General features: G+C 32.3%; 1 protein-coding gene across 1 annotated transcript in view; it reads right to left on the reverse strand.

The window, feature by feature from the left end:
* The window catches only part of LOC140050947 (transient receptor potential cation channel subfamily M member 3-like), a 29,804-nt gene that overhangs the window by 5,486 nt on the left and 2,174 nt on the right, over window positions 1-22,144 (reverse strand). The window contains exons 4-17 of the mRNA XM_072095960.1: window positions 16,525-16,738; window positions 13,846-13,970; window positions 13,427-13,598; window positions 12,783-12,948; window positions 12,215-12,338; window positions 11,666-11,836; window positions 5,159-5,293; window positions 4,617-4,667; window positions 3,303-3,434; window positions 2,636-2,898; window positions 2,226-2,454; window positions 1,673-1,861; window positions 1,114-1,263; window positions 562-690 (exon numbers count right to left, since the gene is read on the reverse strand). Of these exons, the coding sequence (XP_071952061.1) occupies window positions 562-690; window positions 1,114-1,263; window positions 1,673-1,861; window positions 2,226-2,454; window positions 2,636-2,898; window positions 3,303-3,434; window positions 4,617-4,667; window positions 5,159-5,293; window positions 11,666-11,836; window positions 12,215-12,338; window positions 12,783-12,948; window positions 13,427-13,598; window positions 13,846-13,970; window positions 16,525-16,738 (2,250 nt within the window). The remainder of the gene's footprint in view (window positions 1-561; window positions 691-1,113; window positions 1,264-1,672; window positions 1,862-2,225; window positions 2,455-2,635; window positions 2,899-3,302; window positions 3,435-4,616; window positions 4,668-5,158; window positions 5,294-11,665; window positions 11,837-12,214; window positions 12,339-12,782; window positions 12,949-13,426; window positions 13,599-13,845; window positions 13,971-16,524; window positions 16,739-22,144) is intronic.

Raw genomic sequence — 22,144 nt, forward strand, 5'->3', positions numbered from 1 at the left:
CCATATTTGGGAATAATGACATATGTACGAGTAAAGCTTTGTCTACACTATCAAACTTTATGTGACAAAAAATTGTGCTGTGCCCATCTATGGACATGATGATGCCATATCACTACCATGTTTGGGCATATCACACTTTGTTTGTCAAACTAGTTTTATAGTGTAGTCGGAAGAATCCCATTAAACTAATCATGATTCAATATTTGGAAAAATTATTTTCAAAACAATTAATTTCATTTAGGGATCATGACAAAACTATGCTATTCAGTTACTGCAGGAACTGAATTTTGTTTACTGCACTACTGAACAATTTTGTTCAACAAGCTGATTTCAATGTAGAAGTTCACAAGCTTTTTTTTCACAGTTTATCAGATTATCTAAAAAACTTGATAAGAATTGCATAAACATGTTAAGGAGTAAATTGTAGTTACTCCAGTAAAAATAATTTTGACATGTTCCCAAATTCAAGTTCAACTTGGTGCAGTTGAAGTTTGTTGAAGTTGAATGCTTTGTATTTTTGAAAATATGCGACATGGAGAATTAACTGTAATAATAGATTACCTCTCTGATTTGTTCAGCAGCGAATGTGACAATATAAAGGACCACAATCCATTCATATAATGAAGGCTTGACTGGTGTTGGTATCAATACAATATAACTATATAATCCCATAAACAGAATGAATGTAAGCTGAGGAAAAACAAACAAATAAAAATATGTTAAGCTCACAAATACATACAATATCAAACTAGTTTGACAAAAAAAGTGTGATGTGTCGAAATATGGTAGTGATATGCCCAAATATGGTAGTGATATGACATCATCATGTTCATATATGGGCACATGATTTTGTGTCACATAAAGAGTGTAGGCAGCTTAAGTGTTGAGACCCCTCCTTTGGAAAAACTACTTTGAAACACTTATATTCAGGAGACAATCCTATTAAGGGGATGACACCCTTATTCTAGGAACAGCCCCATTAAGAGATTTCATGAAATGAACAAGGGGTAATGGACAACCACTATTGAGGGAACCACCTCTATTATTAAGGGAACAGTTGTCCAGGGTTTCCATTTAATAGGGATTTACTGTATAATAGTATTAGCCACTTACAGTTTGAGTCCAAAACTTGGTTATCGGTGCATTGTAGAACTCATATACCTTCTTGCCAAGTCTCAGTGATCTGTGTTGTGATAAATTGTGGCTTGTACATGCCACCAACGGTTTAAAACGGCTAGACGACAACTCATTCCTTTGACTTCTCTACAGAAATACAAAATACAGTAGTTAACACCCGACAAAACCAGACTGTATATAGAGCAAGTGAGTGGCCAAGCGGTTCGGCCAGTGGAACCGTAATTACGTAGCCATAACATCGGCAAGGGTCTAAGGCTCACTCGCTCCATGGTTCTGGTGGCAGAACAAGTCTTCTCGGATAATAACTACAAACTGTAGGTCCAGTGTACACATCTAGCTCATGTGCACTTTAGAAAACCTAGCACATCTTTCAAGACGAGGGGTAGGGGTTACCTCGGTGTACTAGTACATCACAGCCACTGATCATAACTGGGCCCTCTGGGAGACCAGTCTTTGACTGAAGAGTTCATTCGGTATAAATAAAATATTTCAATTCAATTCAAAAACTGAATGTAATACTATGAATATAACTAACCAGAGGGATGTGATTAAAATCTTGTTCATCTTCCTCTTCATTTACATTATTTCTAGAGGTTGCTGAGGTTGTTTCATCTTTTTGTTCCTGAATAAATTCCTCCAGTGTCTGGGGTTGAAGCTGAAGTTCTTCTTTTGTTTTGAAAGTTAAAGCTAATAAAGTTGGTGGTATAAATATTGCACATAATACCTAAAATAGAAAAGTAAATACAGTACTGTATATAGTTTATTTATTTTTATTTTTATTTGAACCATATTTAATATGGTTGATCCATCCAGCAATTGCTGATTATATGGGACAGATACAATACACAAAATACAACAAGTTAGTTAGGTTTGGCCTGATTGTCCATTGTTCAATTTTGCAGTAACAATACAAAAAATATCTCCAACCTAACAGATATTTTGTGTTTGAAATTAAGAGGATATTGTATTGTATACATAGAGGAATCATTCGGGATAAATAATTCATAAATGATTCAACTAAGTATAGAATAGAAATATATAATGTAATTGATATTAAAAAAATGAAATAGTATTTATATTAGGCTTACTTTGAAATTCATATATTTTCTAAGCTGCAAGCCACCTAGCCACAGGTCATTTAGCAGTAGCTGGCAGCATATATGTGCTGTAAACTCCCTATGGTTGCCAATTGCTGCAATGCTTAGACATGTTTGATTACTCCAGTTTTTTAACTGTACTGTCAATAACTGCATAGTAAAATCATCATCTTGACGGTAACACTGGTCTAGTAGATCAAATGCTAAATTCTGGAATTCTCTACAAAAAAAAAATAGTAGAAAGTTTTGAAAAATGTTGTTGGAGTAGAAACGTTGTATGATGTGTATGTTTATTAACACTACAACAAATCTCTATTGTAGACACTTTGAAAATGAATAGTGTCTCTTAATAAGGGTCCTACTGTGAACAAGTCATTAAATAGTGGGCAAATAAAACTTACGTGGAATACTTCCTAAGTTCTTCTCCTATTTCAGTATCAAGGTGAACATCGTTTGCTATCCTCGCCATTCCTTTGTACAACTTGCTCGCAACTAACGCTTTCGCCATTCCTTCTTCGTCCTGCTGCCACATGAAGATCGCCATCTTGTGACGCTTCATTAACACCGCCCATGCTAACAGTTCGTTGAATGGGTAATTGAACGTTTCTGAATATTTTACTGATGACTCGCCCTCTTTGTCTAAATCATTCCCAAATGAAAACCCCTGTTGAAACAAAAATAAAAAACCAAATATGTAAATTAAATTTTAAAGATCAAAATAATTTTAAACGCCGGTAAGATTCTCACTACTATAATTCTATGACCTAGGGATCGTAGGCAAATAGCAAATGAGATACAGTTCATCAAATCCTTCCATAGGAGAATTGTAGTTGTACTCATCATGATACAGGCATAAACCATATCTCCCAGTGGTACCTATCTCCACTCACTATAGATAATAAAATGTTACCACAAAACAATAACAGGCACAAAATATTTGGTTGTGCAAAATTGTCAAAATTCAAGGCAGCTTAGACACACAAAAAATTCAGGACTTGAAAAGGATTTGAACTGAAGACCCTGGATACGTATTCACCATAAACCTTCCATTTTGGTATCTGGTCTTACCTTCTTCATGTTTGGATGATACAAATTTCGAAATTTCTTCTTTGTGTAAGCTGACCTGTAACTTCCTCCCATAAGTTTCTCGACGACGACACCAATGTCATGAAGTGTACAACGATTCACACCAATATCAATCTGTAACACACAAATATTTAGCATTCATTGATAAAACACAAGTTACTATAATATGTTTTTATTGCTACCTAGTATTCGAGAAAGAAGACTGACAAAGTAGGTAGTATTGACAATTCTGTGCTGATAATTATAATGGTCTATTTTACATTTTTTATTAATATATACGTGTCGCTTCATAAAAGAGGTGTTGCTTCTTAAAAGAGGTGTTCCCCCTTAATAGAGATGTTCCCCCTTACAGTAATAGAGATGTTCCCCCTTACAGTAATAGAGATGTTCCCCCTTAATAGAGATGTTCCCCCTTAATAGAGATGTTCCCCCTTAATAGAGATGTTCCCCCTTAATAGAGGTGTTCCCCCTTAATAGAGGTGTTCCCCCTTAATAGAGGTGTTCCCCCTTAATAGAGGTGTTCCCCCTTAATAGAGGTGTTCCCCCTTAATAGAGGTGTTCCCCCTTAATAGAGGTGTTCCCCCTTAATAGAGGTGTCCCCTCTTACTAGAGGTGTTCCCTCTTACTAGAGGTGTTCCCTCTTACTAGAGGTGTTCCCTTTTAATAGAGGTGTCTCCTCTTAATAGAGGTGTCCCCCTTAATAGAGATATTCCCCCTTAATAGAGGTGTCTCTTCTTAATAGAGGTGTCTCCTTTTAATAGAGGTGTCTCCCTAAGTGCCCCCACTTAATAGAGGTGTTGCATCTTAATAGAGGTGTCGCATCTTAATAGAGGTGTCCCCCCCCCCCTTAATAAAGGTGTCCCCTCTTACTAGAGGTGTCCTCTTCTTAATAGAGGTGTTTCCCCTTAGAGTTGTCTCTCTTTAGAGGTGCCCAAACTGAATAGGATTTTCAAAATGAAGGGTTCTACTGAAGCAGTATTAAACAATAGCAAAAATATTGTATACTGATGTTAAATCTTTGATCTGAAAGATTGCAAAACTGTTTGGCAACAATTGTACACAACTTTAGTCATAATTAGTTGGATGAACTACCCAAATCAATCTTATTAGGTGTTCTTAGATGCATCTTCCTTCAAAGCCAGGAAATAGCTATTTTCCTTATGTACTATAGTTTCAAGTTCATTTATGGTAGATGCGATTAAAAAAACCTTACTGCACTTGTGGTTTTGTAAGTAATTGGATTATTTAAACTGCTACATCATAATAACACATAATGTCAAAGTCCTTTACACTCACCTTCCTAATTTCCTTCAATAGATAACGCAGACTGCTTGATTGCCGCTGTTTCTAAAAGAAAAATTTTTTTTTATTTGAGGTATACTGAAAATGTGTAGGTATTTGAATAATTCAATAACAAGTAATAATAATAAGATCTACCACGTGTTGAAAATAGATTAATTAAGTAAACACATTCTATATTGCAAGATTCTACTTATCCCATGCATAATGTATTTGAGGTGTTACGTAGCGGTAGACATACTGGTCCATCATCTCTTATACAAATAGGTTTTTTGGAGCAGCTTTTATCCAGCTGTCATTCGAGCATTGAATGCTTCTCAGTATACAGTACAAAAGTGATGTGACACTTTGTAATTGTTTTTGTTCGTTTTTTATTCATCTGCTTTTGTATATTTTAGAACAAACATAATTTCTATGTATTTGCAAATAAATGGAATTAAGTTTCTACTGATGATTCCTCAATTTCACTTCATAAACGATGACTATCCTTTTGTGGTGAGACCCGACATTTATCTGTCTTTACTCCCTTAATTACTTACAAGATTGTATAGGTCTTCTAGCCTTCTAACAGTTAAAAACTTGTGCATATTGACGCCATTGTCTTTAAGCAGCCTAACAAACTCAACACGGTCAGCCATCAACGCATCCTGCATTGCCTGTTCCAAGGCTGACTCCTGTAATAAAAAAATTAAAGCACTCAGAAACTGAGTGAAGTACTTGGCAAAATATTGCGACAGAGAGAGCATGTTGATGTTGTTATTTCGGCTGCGAATACAAATTTGTCTTCTTTTTTTTTATAATGAACAAATTTTCTTGAATTTTAATAGCATTGTTCTGTAAAGTATATACCTATTTTACACTGAAAATTATAGGCATTATTATCATGCTAACAAACAAACAAAGCAAATACTATACTATAAAGATTAAATAAATTCATCTCAGTCCACAGATACTTTTTTTTCACTTACTTTTCTTAACTAAATAAGACACTTTTTCAACTGTACTGTTGTTCAAGTTTAAAAATTTCATATATAGAATTTTGGCCGATAGGAAATGCCTATGTACTGAATGTTTGACAACCGTTAAACCGTTGAATCAAGCCACACGTAACATCAAATTAATTTTAAAATTGTATGTGAAAAAAATGAAAGAAAGTAGTACAATTGCTTTGCTATGGCAACCACTAATAATTCATAGTCATGCGTTATAGTTTTTTTGAAATTAGGAACTTATTTAAAGTGCATATCTACTTGTATTGTTTTTTTTCTTGTTTATTTCAGTCATCACCATATTGTTTGTTTTAACTGAAAGTTCAGACTTAAAGCCATTATGGCTTATTGTAATCTCCACACACAATAACATGTTTTATTATTATTTACTGTATAAGTACAAATGTATATAATTAGTGTAATATGTTGTGTGAAATAAAACTTAAACAGAAATACATTTACTTTATCAAATTTAGATTATGGTGTTTATTATATAATAAATCTTAATTTATTCTCTTTACAAAATTTTTTAAAATTTAAATAACATGAAATGTAAAATTGTAACAAATAATGAAGTGAATTTCATGATTTAATGTTATATTTGATTAATATAATTAACATAACTCGTTTCAACCATTTTTGACTTATTGAGTTTTCGTATTTATTCAAGTGAATATTTGTTTGACTCTGGCGTCAGTTAATATATATTATAATTTGACTGAATTTCAAGCAGAACAAGTTCACACTATAATGAATGAATAGTGAAATTTCAATGAATTATTTCTTTAAAATAACATTTTATCATTGATGGTGTTAAAGAGTCACTATCTAATCTGATACCATGAAAGCCCATGCGGCATATAATGGAAGGATGTCTGCATATAAAGCAGAAAATTCCAAATTCAAGTCATGTTTGGGGCATATTTGTTCTAATTATTAGTCGTTTTGCTGTTTAAAGAATCACTAACCAATTGGATTTATACATACCATAAAAGCCCATGTGGATTATTATGTTAGGATGTCTGCATATAAAGCAGAATATTCCAAAATGAAGTCATGGTTGCAGCAAATTTGTTCCAATTCTTACCTTTTTTTGTCGTTTTGCTGTTTAAAAAGTCACTAACCAATTGGATTTATACATAATTATGTCTTTTTGAATTAATTACTATTCAATTATTTTGCATTAATTAATTTAGTTCAATTAATTCAATGTTAATTAATTTGTAATAATGTATTATTCCTATTGCTTGTCTCTTGCAAAATTGTACCAAATTTGTCAAATATATATTATGCAATATTTAATCAATATTAATGAAATGTAATTATTTGTTTATATAATCACATGGCAGTAAATAGTTACAATTTTATTGTAATGTAATTGATCCGAAAGTTTTGAAGTTTCTTATATCTATATTAATGGTCGCGAAATATATAGCATTGCATTGCTATTGTTTACTACTGGTATTCGCAGGCGTATTTGCATATGTAAATAAAATTATATTTATTTTGCCATGTATTTCAGTTCAATGGACTATTTAGAGACCTTGTGAGGTTAAATAGACACTCCTATTAAAGATGTATTGTCCCCCAAAAACATGAAAAATGAAGATTAATTAAATCTGACTTTGAATAGGTTATTTTGTAGTTTTAGTAAAATTAATCACTTTCGTAAAAATAATAATAATAATTTTTCTTTTACTGTATAAAATGGCAAAATAAATGGTCAAATTCAACCAAAAACTCCAATTTGACTATTTTTTGCTTTAAATTACAGTTTTTCAGGTAAATACATACAAGTGGATAACTATTATGTGATATTAAAATGGCATATTCAACAACAACAAATTAAAAAATAATTTTTTTTCAAGGAGACAATATATCTTTAAGAGGACAATATATCATATATATATATCATCCAAAATCTCCTTTAAGACTTTTGGAGTGGAGTACAAACAGCTGTGAGGATTGAACCCTAGACCTTGGGATTGGAAGGCAAAGCATCCAACCCCAATTCAGGGGATAACCTTATTAAGGTGAACTTTGTTGGGTCCTAAAGGTGTCCACTTAAAAGGTATTAAGGGGCACTTTGTTGGGTCCTAAAAGTGTCCTCTTAATAGGGATTAAGTTAAACTTTGGTCCCCTTGGTTCTTCTGTATTACAACATTTAAAATAAATTCAACAAGATAGCAGCCAATATTTCTAGTATCTAAAATTAACAATATATACATAATTCATGATACTTTAAATTATTACAAAAACAGCTGAGTAGACATTTTTTTTTATTACCAAACTAGTTTCATTTTTTTTTGGAATGTTGTCAATATTATTTATAGTTTGCATTAAATTTAAGATTGATTTAGTTTTATTAATATAAAAGCATCAAGGATCTATCAAAATATTTTAACAATCTTGATATATTCTGACTAATAATATTAATGATATGAAATGTAGGAAAAATGTGATATCTCTTTGAAAAAAAAAGTATTATATATACTGTATGTTATACAGTACAGTATAGTACATTTTATCTAAAATAATGTGTTTGTTCTTCTAGTTATTATAGCTCCTATTAAAAAATGTATTATTATTTTATTAAAATTAAATAAAATTTATGTATATTTGTTTTCATTTCTAACATTCTTAACAATTGTTTAAAATTAAATCTTAGTATTTTTTGTTTGGTGTTGTTTCATCATCATCATCCTCCGTTACGCTATTCGTCTTGGGTAGACATTGCGTACGCTAATCGTTTCCATGACTCTCTTTCGGTGGTCTGATGGTCTGTCATTAACTTTGCGATCGATGTATTTGCTTTTTTGAGTTCTTTGTTTATGTTTCCTATCCAGGTGGTTTTTGGTGTTGTTTAGTTATAGAAAAAACAACATTGTTACCAAAATTAGAGGCTCCACAAATAAGCTTTATATATAAATCGAAAGGCAAATTATTGAAAAAATGACAATGCTGTGAGTATCAGAGGCTGGTCTCAATAGAGATACAAAAAAAAATAAGCAACTAGATTTGAACTCGTCACTACGGACGAGTTAGGTTATCCGCAGAGCAAACGCCACGTGCACGTCATACGTTAGAATATTGCGCAGAGAAAACCATTATGCCATTGAAAAAATGTTAGTGCGCTCTCTATTTTACGTCACGTCTAAGTATACACAGTATACACTATATATTGTATACGTACTACATACAGTGAAGAATATGTGAAAATAAGTGGCCCAAGTTATTGGCGCTTTTGGACATGATGACGTCATCACAATTTTAAAAACGGTATATCATGCGAAAGATAATTGATTGGCATAGACAATATAAAAAAATGGGGGGAAATGGAATTAGGATAAGTGGAGATGCGCTCTATTAAATGTGATGAGCTATGACGAAAGAGACAAAAATCCTATATTTTATATTTGAGTGGCCATACGATGACGTCACTATGTCCTGTTAGCCATATCGATGCATGATTCGATATCTACATCTCATCAACTTCCAGAATGTGTAATTTAAAAAAAGTTCACTTCGTAGTTTACAATCTATGACTGTTTTAAAAAAGGCATAATTTTCACGAATTTTTGAACTTTTTCATCAAAAACGCGCGCAAATTGTGCAATTCTACGTGCTCGTATGACGTGATTTTAAGTCGAAATTGTTTGAAAGTTGGTAAATTTACTAAAAAAGACAGGAAAAACAAAAATCAAGCAAAAAAAAGATGTTTTTGCGCTACGTGCGCACGCGCGCGTAAAAAAATTGCGCACGCGTGGGAATTTTTGAAATGCTCAAAATGACCTGAAACGCGTAGAAAGTTGATTAGAAAATGAATTTTCGCATTTTGAAATTTTAAACGCGCGTGCGCGCGTAACTTTTTGGAAAAGTGCCATTTTAAATCCATAGAAAGTTAGCGCATGATATAAATTACACTTTTGCCAAGTTTCAATTAAAATTGCTTTTTGGTTTTCAATCTATGTTAAATACGCAAAATTCACAAAATCGCGCGTAACTTACGCTGCGCGACTCTAAAGTCAAAAAACGAAACGTCCTGCACATCTACAGCTACAGGTCAATCTTATGAAAAAGTTACACAATCTTCTGTTTGCCAAAATTAGAGATACGCTGCCAACAAAATTCAGGGAAAGAAAGAAGAACTAGACATGAAACTCGTCACTTTGACGAGTTAGTTATCCGCTCGACAAACGCCACGTGCACGTCATACGTTAGAATATTGCACACAGAAAAATATTAAGGCATTATGACCTGAACTGAAGAATATGATATGTTGTTATTTCTGAATTCTGTTATTTTGTGTCATATACATAGTATACACGGTACAATCTGTATACATATCACAAACAGTGTAAAATAGGTGAAATTACGGGACCCGTATTTTATTGTAATTTTTAACATCTTGACGGTTTCAAAATGAAATGCAAAAGTAGAAATTTCAGAATGAAATTATCTCAGCAACAACATATTAACGTGTAGTAGAAATTTGAATACGTGAAATATTGATGCGCGTTCTTTTAAATGTAATGAAATATAACGCAAAAGATGAAAATACGACTTTTTGTATTTAACTGGCCATATGATGACGTCACAACATTCGATTGGCACAATTTTTACATGATTTTGTATCTACAATACAATAGCTTCCTGAAAACGTTTTAATCGTGATTATCACATTTTATTCTTACGAGCTATAACAGATTAAAATTTACTGTAAAGATGAAATTAATGACCAACGTAATTTAAATTTTTAGGCATGATGACGTTAAAAAAATTAAAAATTTTTTAATTCATGCAAAAGATAGTTGATTGACCTAGAATATATTAAAATCGGGATGAAAATCGACTACGAATAAGTGGAGATGCGCTCTATTAAATGTGATGAGCTATGACGAAAGAGACAAAAATCCTATATTTTATATTTGCGTGGCCATACGATGACGTCACAATGTCCGGTTAGCCATATTAATGCATGATTCGATATCTACAACTCATCAACTTCCAGAATATGTAATTAAAAAAAAGTTCTCCATGTAGTTTAGAATCTATGACTGTTTAAAAATAGGCATAATTTTGACGAATTTTTAAACTTTTTCATCAGAAACGCGTGCAAATTATTTAATTCGACGTGCTCGTATGACGTAATTTTAAGTCGAAATTGTTTAAAAGTTGGTAACATTACTATAAAAGGCTGAAAAAACATAAATCACGCGAAAAAAGCATGTTTTTAACGCTACGTGTGCACCGCGTGCGTAAAAAGTTTCGCGCGCGTGGGAATTTTTGACATGCTCAAAATGACATGAAACGCATAGAAAGTTGATTAGAAGTTGATTTTTCGCACTCTAAAATTTTAAACGCGCGTGCGCGCATAACTTTTTGTGAAAGATGCTATTTTTAATCCATAGAAAGTTTGCGCTTGATGTGACTTAAATTTTCACAAAGTGTCAAAACAAAATTATGTTTGGTTTTCAGTCTATGATCAATCATTGAAATTCATAAAATCACGCGTAAGTCACGTTGCGCAACTCTGACGTCATTCAAAAATAGGAGGTGCACAAGTTCACGTAAATGTCGATATGTTGACAAAGTTACGATATGTTCTGTTTACACGTTTTAGAGAAACGCGACGCACAAAAATGACGGAAGGAAATAAGTATAATACAGAAAAAAAAAAAAAATATGATGAAACAGGACGATTACAAGGAGTTATCCGCTACTAAGCGGATAACTAATAACATAGAAAAAAAAAAAAAAAAAAAAAAAAAAGATCCTGACAATAACAAGGGGTTATCCGCCAAATGCGGATAACCAAAAAGCTAAATCAAAACAGTAAAGTAAAACAGCCAGAAAAATAAGCAGAGCTTTCGGGCAACACTAGCCCTTCATCAGTGCAAACCAATATCGAAACAGTACTGTCTGCTGATTGGATATATATAACAATAATATATATTTTATATTCCTGTAAAACAACATTGTTAACATTGTTTAAATACTAACAAGACTTTTGCAATGTAACAATAGTCGAATTGAAATAATAAAGTCCAATCTTACCGGCCATTCTCGTCCATATACAAAAACCTGAGTTTTTGCAATATCGACACGATCCCAGGCCATAGCAAGACTAAGTTGGTCCGTGAATGCATGTTGCTGTGCCTTTAATAATGCTGTCAGAATGGCAAGATCTAGTTCTTCTTCTCCTTCACTTAAACAAAATACAGTTACCTAAATGAAACATGAAATATTTACTATTTACACACAGAGATGAACACTAAACACTATTATAACACACCTGATTGTATTCATGCAATTTGATTGGTCAATTTCTGCATCATGTGTCATTTGGAATTAGCCCTATCTCATGGAAAATTGATATCTAATGGTGATAATTAACATGCATTTTGTGAAGTTTTGCCATACGACAATTTTAACTGAACACGTTCGGAAATGAACATTTTTAAAGTTTCTGTCCTTTTTTTGAAATGTTTGGCTTGGGGGAGTTAACTGTAATAAAATATCTAATAAAAAAATTGGTTTTTAAGTAAGAAATTGAGTAATGGATAAATATTGAGTGATAACATGAATAAATAACAAACTGCTTACCAGTTCTTTATTCTTAACACATTCGATTATCTCTTTCAGAAGACTATGGGCTTCCTCTGTCACCAAATGGAATGTGTGCACCAAAGTATCAATCAATTGGTTTGCTATAGTACTATCTATCGATCTAAAACATAGAGTACACAGTATTTTTTAAAAATGGTCCTATTTCAATCACAAACTGTTTGTTGTTTTAAAAGTAAAGTTAAAAAGTATCTACAGGAACGTTCACTAGCTCTAGAAACTATTTAATAAGCGCTTCTTCTTTTTTCGATAGTCCTATATTGCTGGTTTTTTTTTTTTTTTTTTTTTTGTAATTTTTATATGTTGCATTGTTTGTCTTTTTGCTGTTCTTTCAAAGGACCTCATTGGAAACAAGTCCGTAGAGGACTTTTATGAGTTATCCTTGGCATCCTTGTTTTATTTTGGTATTTTTATATTTGCTAATTTTAATTGTATGTCTGTGATTTTTTATGTACTGATGCCGAAATAAATCAAATCAATCAAAATCAATTACCATCAGTCAAATAATATATTAAAGGTAGAATAGAGGCTTAACACATTTACTTACCCTTCAGAAGTATATTTATAAGCAAACGCAAGTAAATCCGCTGCACGTCCTGTGCCATCAAATACAACCACTGGGATTGGTGGATTACTAGTCACATGTTTCCTAATGGTATGTATAGTATTAACACCTCCTTCTATGACCACTGCTATAACAGGTAGCATTCGACCTAAAACACATACAGTAAAATGATGTTGTGAAGAAATAATGTGGGTACTGATGTTAGCACAAGTATTTGGCATTGATAATAGGTTTAAAAGACACAAAAGCCTTGTTCGCACTGGAATAAAATGGTAAATTTATCCAAGGCAGCTTTACCCAATGTCATCGGAAGATTTGACCATCATTTGCACTTGGATATTTTTTCATGCAGTTAGTTTTACCGAAGTTTACTAATATTTAACCGTAAAAAAACGAGTCACATGTTTGGATTGGACTATGGTTAGTATTACTGAGACCATGACCTAGTTTTACTGGGCAAACAGTGGGGGGTAAAAAGTAACTATTGCACTGTGGGAATTGTAGCCAGTGTTCGGTTTGGACTTTTCTTTAGCCGGCGATTCGGTTAATTTGACCAAATTAGGTCCAGTTCTTTTGAGGCTTTAGACTTTCTTAAAAAGTTAGAAAAAATTACATCACAAGCTTACCTGAAGGCAGTTTCTGCTTTGACATGTATTGCTCAAATTGACATCGTAATGCTATTTCAGTTCCAAATTGACCTATGGTGCCATTGTCAACCAATAGAAAGTGTGTATGGTGACTGTTTAATTTTACCCCTTTGCTTGGAGGACATGACACTGTGTGGTAAGGTGTTGAGACCTGAAAAAATAAATGGTTTGTGTGTGTCGACGATGAACAGACTCTAATGTTGTGAAACCTCTAAGCGCTGTACATATTATTACCCTGGTCATTTTTGCATCAAACACATGGGCACATAAAGTTTGATAGTGTAGACAGAGCTTAATATTCCAAAGCTTTGTAAAGCTGTCCTTCATGATCTGAAGGTAGAAGTCTCTTTTGCAGAGTTTCAGAACTCTATGAAGACATAGTTAATATCAATACTTACGCCTTTTCCAATAAGGGATTCCTTCTTATTGAGAACACCCCACGGAGCAATACCAATCGTAACAACACGACCTCTCAATTTGACTGAATGATTATCAAGAGCATCTCCGCAATGTAAGGTGACACCTGTTAATTTAAATAATAATAAAATCCTGGATTTATATAGGGCCTAATGTTGTGTTCCAACCATGCCAAAAAAAATCCAAACATAAGTAAGCCTCGTCGCTAACCACGGATCGGTCTAATTGAACCCTGGTCAGCATCAGTCGTGTCTCGGTCATCCCGGACTCAGGCGCCTCCTGCCCTACTAAATTAGATCTAAAACTATCTAGGTGGCATGAAAAAGGAGAAAAAATGGGATTAATATGTTTTTTTAAATAACAAAAGACAATCAGGATAAGGCACTGAATACAAACACCTGTATATTTTTCAAACAAAAGAAACAGGAAATGGTACGCAACATTCGCACTAGAGTTAACTTTATTCTACACACACTAATCCAATCAAATTGGAGGACATTCATGGCACGAAATTACCCTCTCATACCTATGTGTTGTCAACTATTAGACATAATTCCTCTGTGTGTACTTCTGATATAAATCTGATAGTTTATTCATGATTGTTTGTACAGTGCCTACACCTAGAGGGTACAACAGATGTTTTAAACCAGTCTATATTTTTGCATAATAATAATATTAATAATTCAACATTGTTTAGTTATAAAAGCAGAACCACCAATGTACAGTAACTTTGAGAGACTGCAGTTTAATTATATAAATAGATAAAAGAGTGTCTAAACATAACTAAAAACACCTATAAAATAAATGTGATATTACACATGATATAATCACAATAATTAATATACTAATCTGTGTACAGTGTTAACTGTTAGTAATATTATGCAATACAAAAACATGTACATTTTTAAAACAAGACATCATGGCAATTGGTACTGTAAGTCATACAAACAACAGTAAACTACTTTTTAAATAGATTATGATTTTAATATGTATTTCTCCGAATTGATTATAATAATAATCAATCAAAATATTGTGATTACGGTAAATAACATAATTTATAATTAACTGATGGATTGGAGTCTTAATGCTTGTTAGTTGCAATATGCTTTGAATCAGAATTCATTTCATTCATTTATTTTAAATCCATATAATTTATATGTACATAGTTACTAATGTGAAGACAAATCACACCTTGCTTCTAGCTAATAGATTCATTTAAACCATCATCTGTGTGATAGACTGAGGCCATGTTAAACACAACTTTAATCAATACATTTAGGGACTGTACCATAGAGATATTAGACAACTAGAGAGTCAACTCAATCACAGCTCAACAAGCGATCCACCACGGAGAGGCACCATAGAAGATGGCTGCATCCTCAATCGGTCAATGAAACAAGGAAGTCGCTTTTGCTACAAAGTCACATGTCACATTACCTGCATTGCAGCATAATGAGTGTCTTGTAAAGTCGTTTGTCATTTGTACATGGTGAACTATAAGAAGACTATTCGAAAAAATCTCCCAGAGTGCTAATCTGGTAGGCGACTGCGATAACTGTGAAAATGTTATAAACTAAATATATTTTGAAAATGTCAATCTTATTTATGTTTACCTTGTAATTTGAAAATTTGGGTTAGAATAGATGTTTTCTGTATTTACAAACTAAAATCCAAATTTTGGGTAAATGGTAATGGGGTTCTGCTGGTGACACTGGCAATAAACATTCTACATATTCTTTTTTTTTTAAAGAAAAATTCCTAAAAATTATGACATTATGAAAAATTCTTGTAACACCACCTTTTTAAAGCTCCACTCCACCTTATTTCCAGATACTGCTTCACCATGCAAAGAATAGCCAGCTATTATCAATTAATGGTTGATGTTGATAACAATAGAAATGTTAAACCTAGCTTTTCGTAACTAATTTATTAGATTTTGACAGAATGGATTTGGAATCAGAATAAAGAGTATAGCAAAAGTTGTAAGACCTTAAATAATACATCTTGGAAAAAAAGTATTGATCACTATTGAATCTTATTTTTAATAGTATGATATTAAAAGATAATTTTATGCATTACTATAAATGAAGACGATTAAACTTAATAGGAACATAATGACATTAAAATACAATATTTCAAATCATTAATAATTAATATTATACAACTAAATAATTGATACTTATTCGATTATTTCTGAAACTAATTAATTACTATAATAATTTGAACAAATTCAATTAAAAATTTAATTAAATGGCAGTATAGCTTGCCAATTAATAACATGATTGATTTTCAATTGTCGTGCTTTGAATTCAGGTTTTAGTATGTTGTATGTAGTCTGTTTGCGTGCTAAACACGTTTGACTATCTTCATTACAGGGCAAATATTCATACATTTTATACTCCATCCAAGAGTTAGCTCTCTCACACTTTGATTACAGTAATTCATTCAGTCTGTTATTTCTTTATGCTTTAACATTCTCCTTTTTTCGTTTTAAAATATGTTTGCGTGCTAAACATGTTTGCCTATTTTCATTACAGGTATATAGTTATATCTTATATCAATAATTTGGTGCTTCGCTTCATTTGCCGAACTTGATTTCTGTATTGGGAGAAAACATTTATAAATTAAAAATTTAAATTAATAAAAAAAATGCTAATTACCTGAATTAATACCAGTTGTGATGACCCATGCCCCTGTTGTTTTAGCTGCCTTTTTAAGTCCTCTGCATAGTACAAGTTTCAACTTTGGTTGCAAATCAAAGTTGCGAAAGCCACCACGTATAGATATGACCAAATTTGGAATATCAAGTTTGTACGTTTTTGATAATAGTTTGTATATCATTTCATTTGGTGTTTCATCTGATAGACGTAAAAACTGAAAAAAAAAAAACAAATTAAATTGATTTACTGTATTGTGTCGTCTGTCGTTTATAGCATGGCGTATTGTAATTCAGTTGAACCTCTATTAAGGGGACACCTTTGAGACCCAACAAAATGTCCTTTTAATACAATAAAGCTCTGTCTACACTATCAGGGCTTTTCTTTTAAAAATTATAGGTGTGCTACAAATTGCACTTCTCAATACATTCAGGGGTGCTGTAGGTGTGCTGTTTGTATTTTGGTGTGTAGAAGTTTACCAAATTTAAGCGTGTTGTAAATCGCACTTGTCAAGAGCAGTTTAGGAGTGTGTTAGGTGAGTGATCACACTCGCTCGCCTTAAAAAAAGACAAGGCCTGCACTATTAAACTTTATCTGCCCATACTGTACAGTATATGGACATAATGATGTCATATCACTGCCAAATTAAAGATATCACTACCATATTTGGGCACATCACACTTTCCTTGTCAAACTACTGTAGTTTTATAATGTAGAAAGAGCATTAAAGTTTCATCTGAATAGAGGTTTGTCCCATTATTAGGAGTTTCCATGGATAGGGATGTCTCAAAGAAAAAGCCTAACAGTTATAATAAGTATGGAATTGTCTTTGCATGGATTTTTAAATGAGTGAATAAAAGTCTTCTAAGATAAGGACTGAACTGTAGTGTAAAAATATTGTTGTCTTCCCAATACAGTATAACGTTTCCCTTTTTTCCAGAGGTTTGTTGCTTATTTGTGGAAAGACGATTGATCACTGTCAACTATAAGGGGATCCTAAATAATGTAACATGTAGTCTATATAATACGGTAGGGAACATTTTCACCAGTGTAGCATAGCTAAATAGCACACAATACCACCTTGTTGATGCATTATCAAATGATAGCCAAAAACGTATGCAAATTTATATATTTCCTAGTCCAAAATCAGATTGAGGACAGTTACGGCTAATCAACATGTTTTAATGCAATGCTCTATACTGGTTGTCACTCTAGAAAGCTCATTATCATTTGAACTCATTAACCATTATCATATTAGTTGTTGCTTTTGCTATTAAAGGAAGAAGAAAACTAAACATGGAGATTATAGAGGTTCAGCTGAGCATAACAAAGGTATACACTTCAGTATTACTTATAATTCTTTCCTTTATTTTTATTTTATTTCAACCACATCCAACAGCAAAAAATCGCCAATTACAGGATGTCTTAAAACTCTTTAGATATAAATATAGAATTAAAAGCACATTAAAATACAAAACATGAATGAACCTTAATTCGCATAATAATCATTAATGATGTTTTGTGAATGAACAAATCAATAATTATGTTCTTAAAAATAAATAATAATACATAACATTGTTACTATAAAAGGTGTTAAAAAGTTATTGAAAAAACACAAAAGAACAGTGGTAAATAGTCTACAGTATGAGTGCCACTTACCTGGATAAACAGGGATACGATAATTATGATACGAAAAGTTTAAAGTTCCTAGAGCACACCTCTACCAGTAATGGACTAATCCTTCAACCATGTTACATTATTAGGTAGAGGGGTGCTTTAGCAACTTTTGACATTTTGTTACATATGCTCTCACCGGGGAGAGGAAGGGCTATTGTCGGTTTATCCAGGTAAGCTATGCACAAAATAGATTAGGTAGAACAGTTATTCTTTTTCTAGTAGAAAGGCTTTAAAAATCTTGGAAGGTACAGTATAATATCCTTCCTTTTTAACAAGACAAACAATTAGATGAAATTAAAAGAAGAATGCCAAAAAAAAAGAAAGTTAGATTAAAAACATAGAGTGATAATAAACTGTATGAATTTTATTAGTAAGATTAGATGATACTGATATTCAGAAACATCCACATTTTATAGATATTATTAATATTATTATTAGTATAAACTGCACCATATACTGGCAGAATTGTTAAATTGTTGATTAAAAATTGTTATTATTTAACAAATGAATAATAATAATAACATATGAATTCCCTCCGGAATGTAGTCAGCATTTCTGTATTGCTTTTATAGCTCTACGTGTTGGCATGGTAACACATTTCACACTCGCATCTCACAAACTAAATCTCCGGGGGAAAAATACAAGCAGGTGTTAAGATTTTACATTTCCACACCTCACAATCGTGAAAACGTTGAAATAGTGCGAAACTTTGAATTCTCAATGTGTCTTATTTGGAGCCAAGTGATTTTGTTTGTACACCTTTTACATTTTACAGATTATTAACCAGTTTCAGTTTATTGAGTATAAATAGTACAATACATATTTACCAATATTTATCATTTTTATTCTCATATAGTTATACATCTAAATTTTCAACACTGGTTGATACAACACTTCTGATATAATAAAAATAATAATATAATATCTGAATCTAAAATAATAATAATAGAAAGCCCATCAGCCTTCATTAGAAAAGTTCACATTCATTTTAATTCACTTTAACTGTATTTTGTGTCTTTTATGTGTAAACTGATTTTGGGGTTGGGTCAACCGGCTCAGCTACAGTGATTAAGTTCACTTAGGTTGACTCTGGTCTCACCAATTTCAGTTTTTTTTGTTATGTATATACTTAAATAGACCAAATAAATAATGAAATGAAAATCTGCATTAAAATGTTATGATTGCTTTAAAAGGCTATCTTTTGCATGTTCCTCCAAACCTTTCCTCCAACTCCCATGCACAATTTCTGGATGATGCGTACCTGCTACGATAATAGTTATCAATGTCTTGAAGCTTTAAAACCATAGAGAATTAACTAATATGACAACTTAAACCTGTTGGATATACACATTATACAAACTAAACTATTATGTCAAATGTATGTGGTTTAAGGGTAAAATTGCAATATCATTTATTTTCTGGAAAGCCTTTTAAGTATGATGATGTATGCAATTTTTGGCAAAAATAAATTCCTAAATAAATCTACTAAAGGAAAATAATACCATGAAATCATTTACATTGCAAAAATGCTTTAGATACTAAAAACGGCAAAAATGTGAAAATTATTATATATTATTATTATTATTATTATTATTATTACATGTTGTAAAATTCTAATCATGGGAAACTACAGTAATTTTACAGTTTTATTATTTTTTTATATTTATAGTTTTACAGTTATTATATCAAGTATTCTTTAATAAACTTAATGCATTTAAAATGGGCCTATTTATAATAAACAAGGAGATGTGAAAATATTCTTATATAAAATGCCTTTTTTATAAAAACAAAACCATGATAATCAACCAGAATACTGAATTAAAATAAAATACTTAAATTATTAATGGGTTTCATTTGTTTTGAATTACCTCCTTAATATATTTTCATATTTGAAATTATTCATGACAATTGAAAATTTATATTTTCTTGAATCGATTCAAATAAAAGTAACTTACACAGGTAGGAAATCCTACAGAACATGATTAATTTATTTAAAAAATGTAAGGCTGGGCCTATTAAAAAAATTAAGCAAGAGTGGAAATAGAGCTCAGGGTATACACTTTGTCATTTGATTGATAAGATTAATAGTTTATTGTTTTTGTATAAATTACCCAACAGGCAGAGATTAGCTAATGTTGCATCTTAATTGTCTGCAGGAAGTGAGTTTCTCTATTTGGAGAACACTGTACAGTATAGCACGTTTGTGTCATCATTGAAACAAATGTTAAGGATTTACTAATTATGAATTAAAAATGTTATTATAATACTGTACAAACTAAAGGAAATTATTATTTCTATTTTTTGTTGATGAGTATTTTACAGTTACTTTTGTATCACAATCTGTGATAAATCAATGATGCCCTGAAATACTAAATAATAATAAGAGATTCAGTTCCTTTTAGCATAGAGGTATTATATCTCTATGCTTTTAAAAATGCATGATGCTACTGGTAGATAGAAGGAAGTATAAAGACAAAAGAATTGGACATAAAGATTGACAGGACTGTACAAAATGTAAAGTTGAGGGTATACATTTTTACAGTACTGTAGGTTGATACTGTAGGTACAGCTCCTTAAATTAAACAGAGAGTAGTACCAGGCTTTTAATAAGATATGCTGGGTGGAAAAACATTCATTAGCTACCCATCAATATTGAACCAATTCAATGTAAAAACAGCAATTTTAACTAGAAACGTCATTTTCAATAGAACATGAACCCAGTCAAGGGTAGGCTATACACATTTTACAGTTGGCTGTTGTAAGATAGGCCTTTTTGTCTTTACATTTGCCATTCCTTAGCATAAGAATGCAATGGCGCAAAACTTTGCTATCTGTCAATATAGAATGAATTAATTGATTCCATAAAGGCATAAACCGGAATAAAAAAAAGCAATTTATATCCTGCAAATGTTAAATAAGGAAGTAATTGAACTATTTGAACAACTACACCTTAACTCACAATCACAGTCATTCTATGTGCAGTACATTGTTATTCTATTTATTTAAAATGAAAAGTTGCAAAGTACAGTACAGAATAGAATAGTAAGGTTATACTGTTTTATAGTAAGGATAAAGTGTCCAAAGTTTGCCATTGTGCTAAAAGAGTGTCATGTGAAAAAGGGTGTCCTGTGAATAAGGGTGTTCCTGTTTGTTTTTATTTTTTGCTCATATAAAAATAACATTGGTACAGAAATATATATATATATATACATCAAAAGTCGCAGACTTAACAAACAACAAAATCAGAACAAAGACAACAACAAAAAACGAGTAGGAGCAAAGGATAACCTTCTAAACTCGAGTAAGGGTGTCTACTGAATAAGGGTGTCCCCTGAATAAGGGTGTCCCATGAATAAGGGTGTCCACTGAATAAGGGTGTCCCATGAATAAGGGTGTCCACTGAATAAGGGTGTCCCCTGAATAAGGGTGTCCCATGAATAAGGGTGTCCACTGAATAAGGGTGTCCACTGAATAGGGGTGTCTACTGAATAAGGGTATCCCATGAATAAGGATGTCCTGTGAATAGAGGTGTCCCCTGAATAAAGGTGTCCTGTGAATAATGGTGTCCTGTGAATATGGGTTTCCACTGAATAAGGGTTTCCCCAGAATAAGGGTGTCCCTTGAACAAGGGAAGTCCTGTGACTAATGGTTTCTTTGAATAAGGGTGTCCTGTGAATAAGGGTATCATGTGAATAAGGATGTCCCCTGAATAAGGGTGTCCTGTGAATAAGGGTATCATGTGAATAAGGATGTCCCCTGAATAAGGGTGTCCCCTGAATAAGGGTGTCCCCTGAATAAGGGTGTCCCCTGAATAAGGGTGTTCCCTGAATAAGGATGTCCCCTGAATAAGGGTGTCCCTTGAACAAGGGAAGTCCTGTGACTAATGGTTTCTTTGAATAAGGGTGTCCTGTGAATAAGGATGTTCCCTGAATAAGGGTGTCCCTTG

The sequence above is a fragment of the Antedon mediterranea genome, chromosome 6 (assembly GCF_964355755.1).
Source record: "Antedon mediterranea chromosome 6, ecAntMedi1.1, whole genome shotgun sequence".
NCBI lineage: Eukaryota > Metazoa > Echinodermata > Crinoidea > Comatulida > Antedonidae > Antedon > Antedon mediterranea.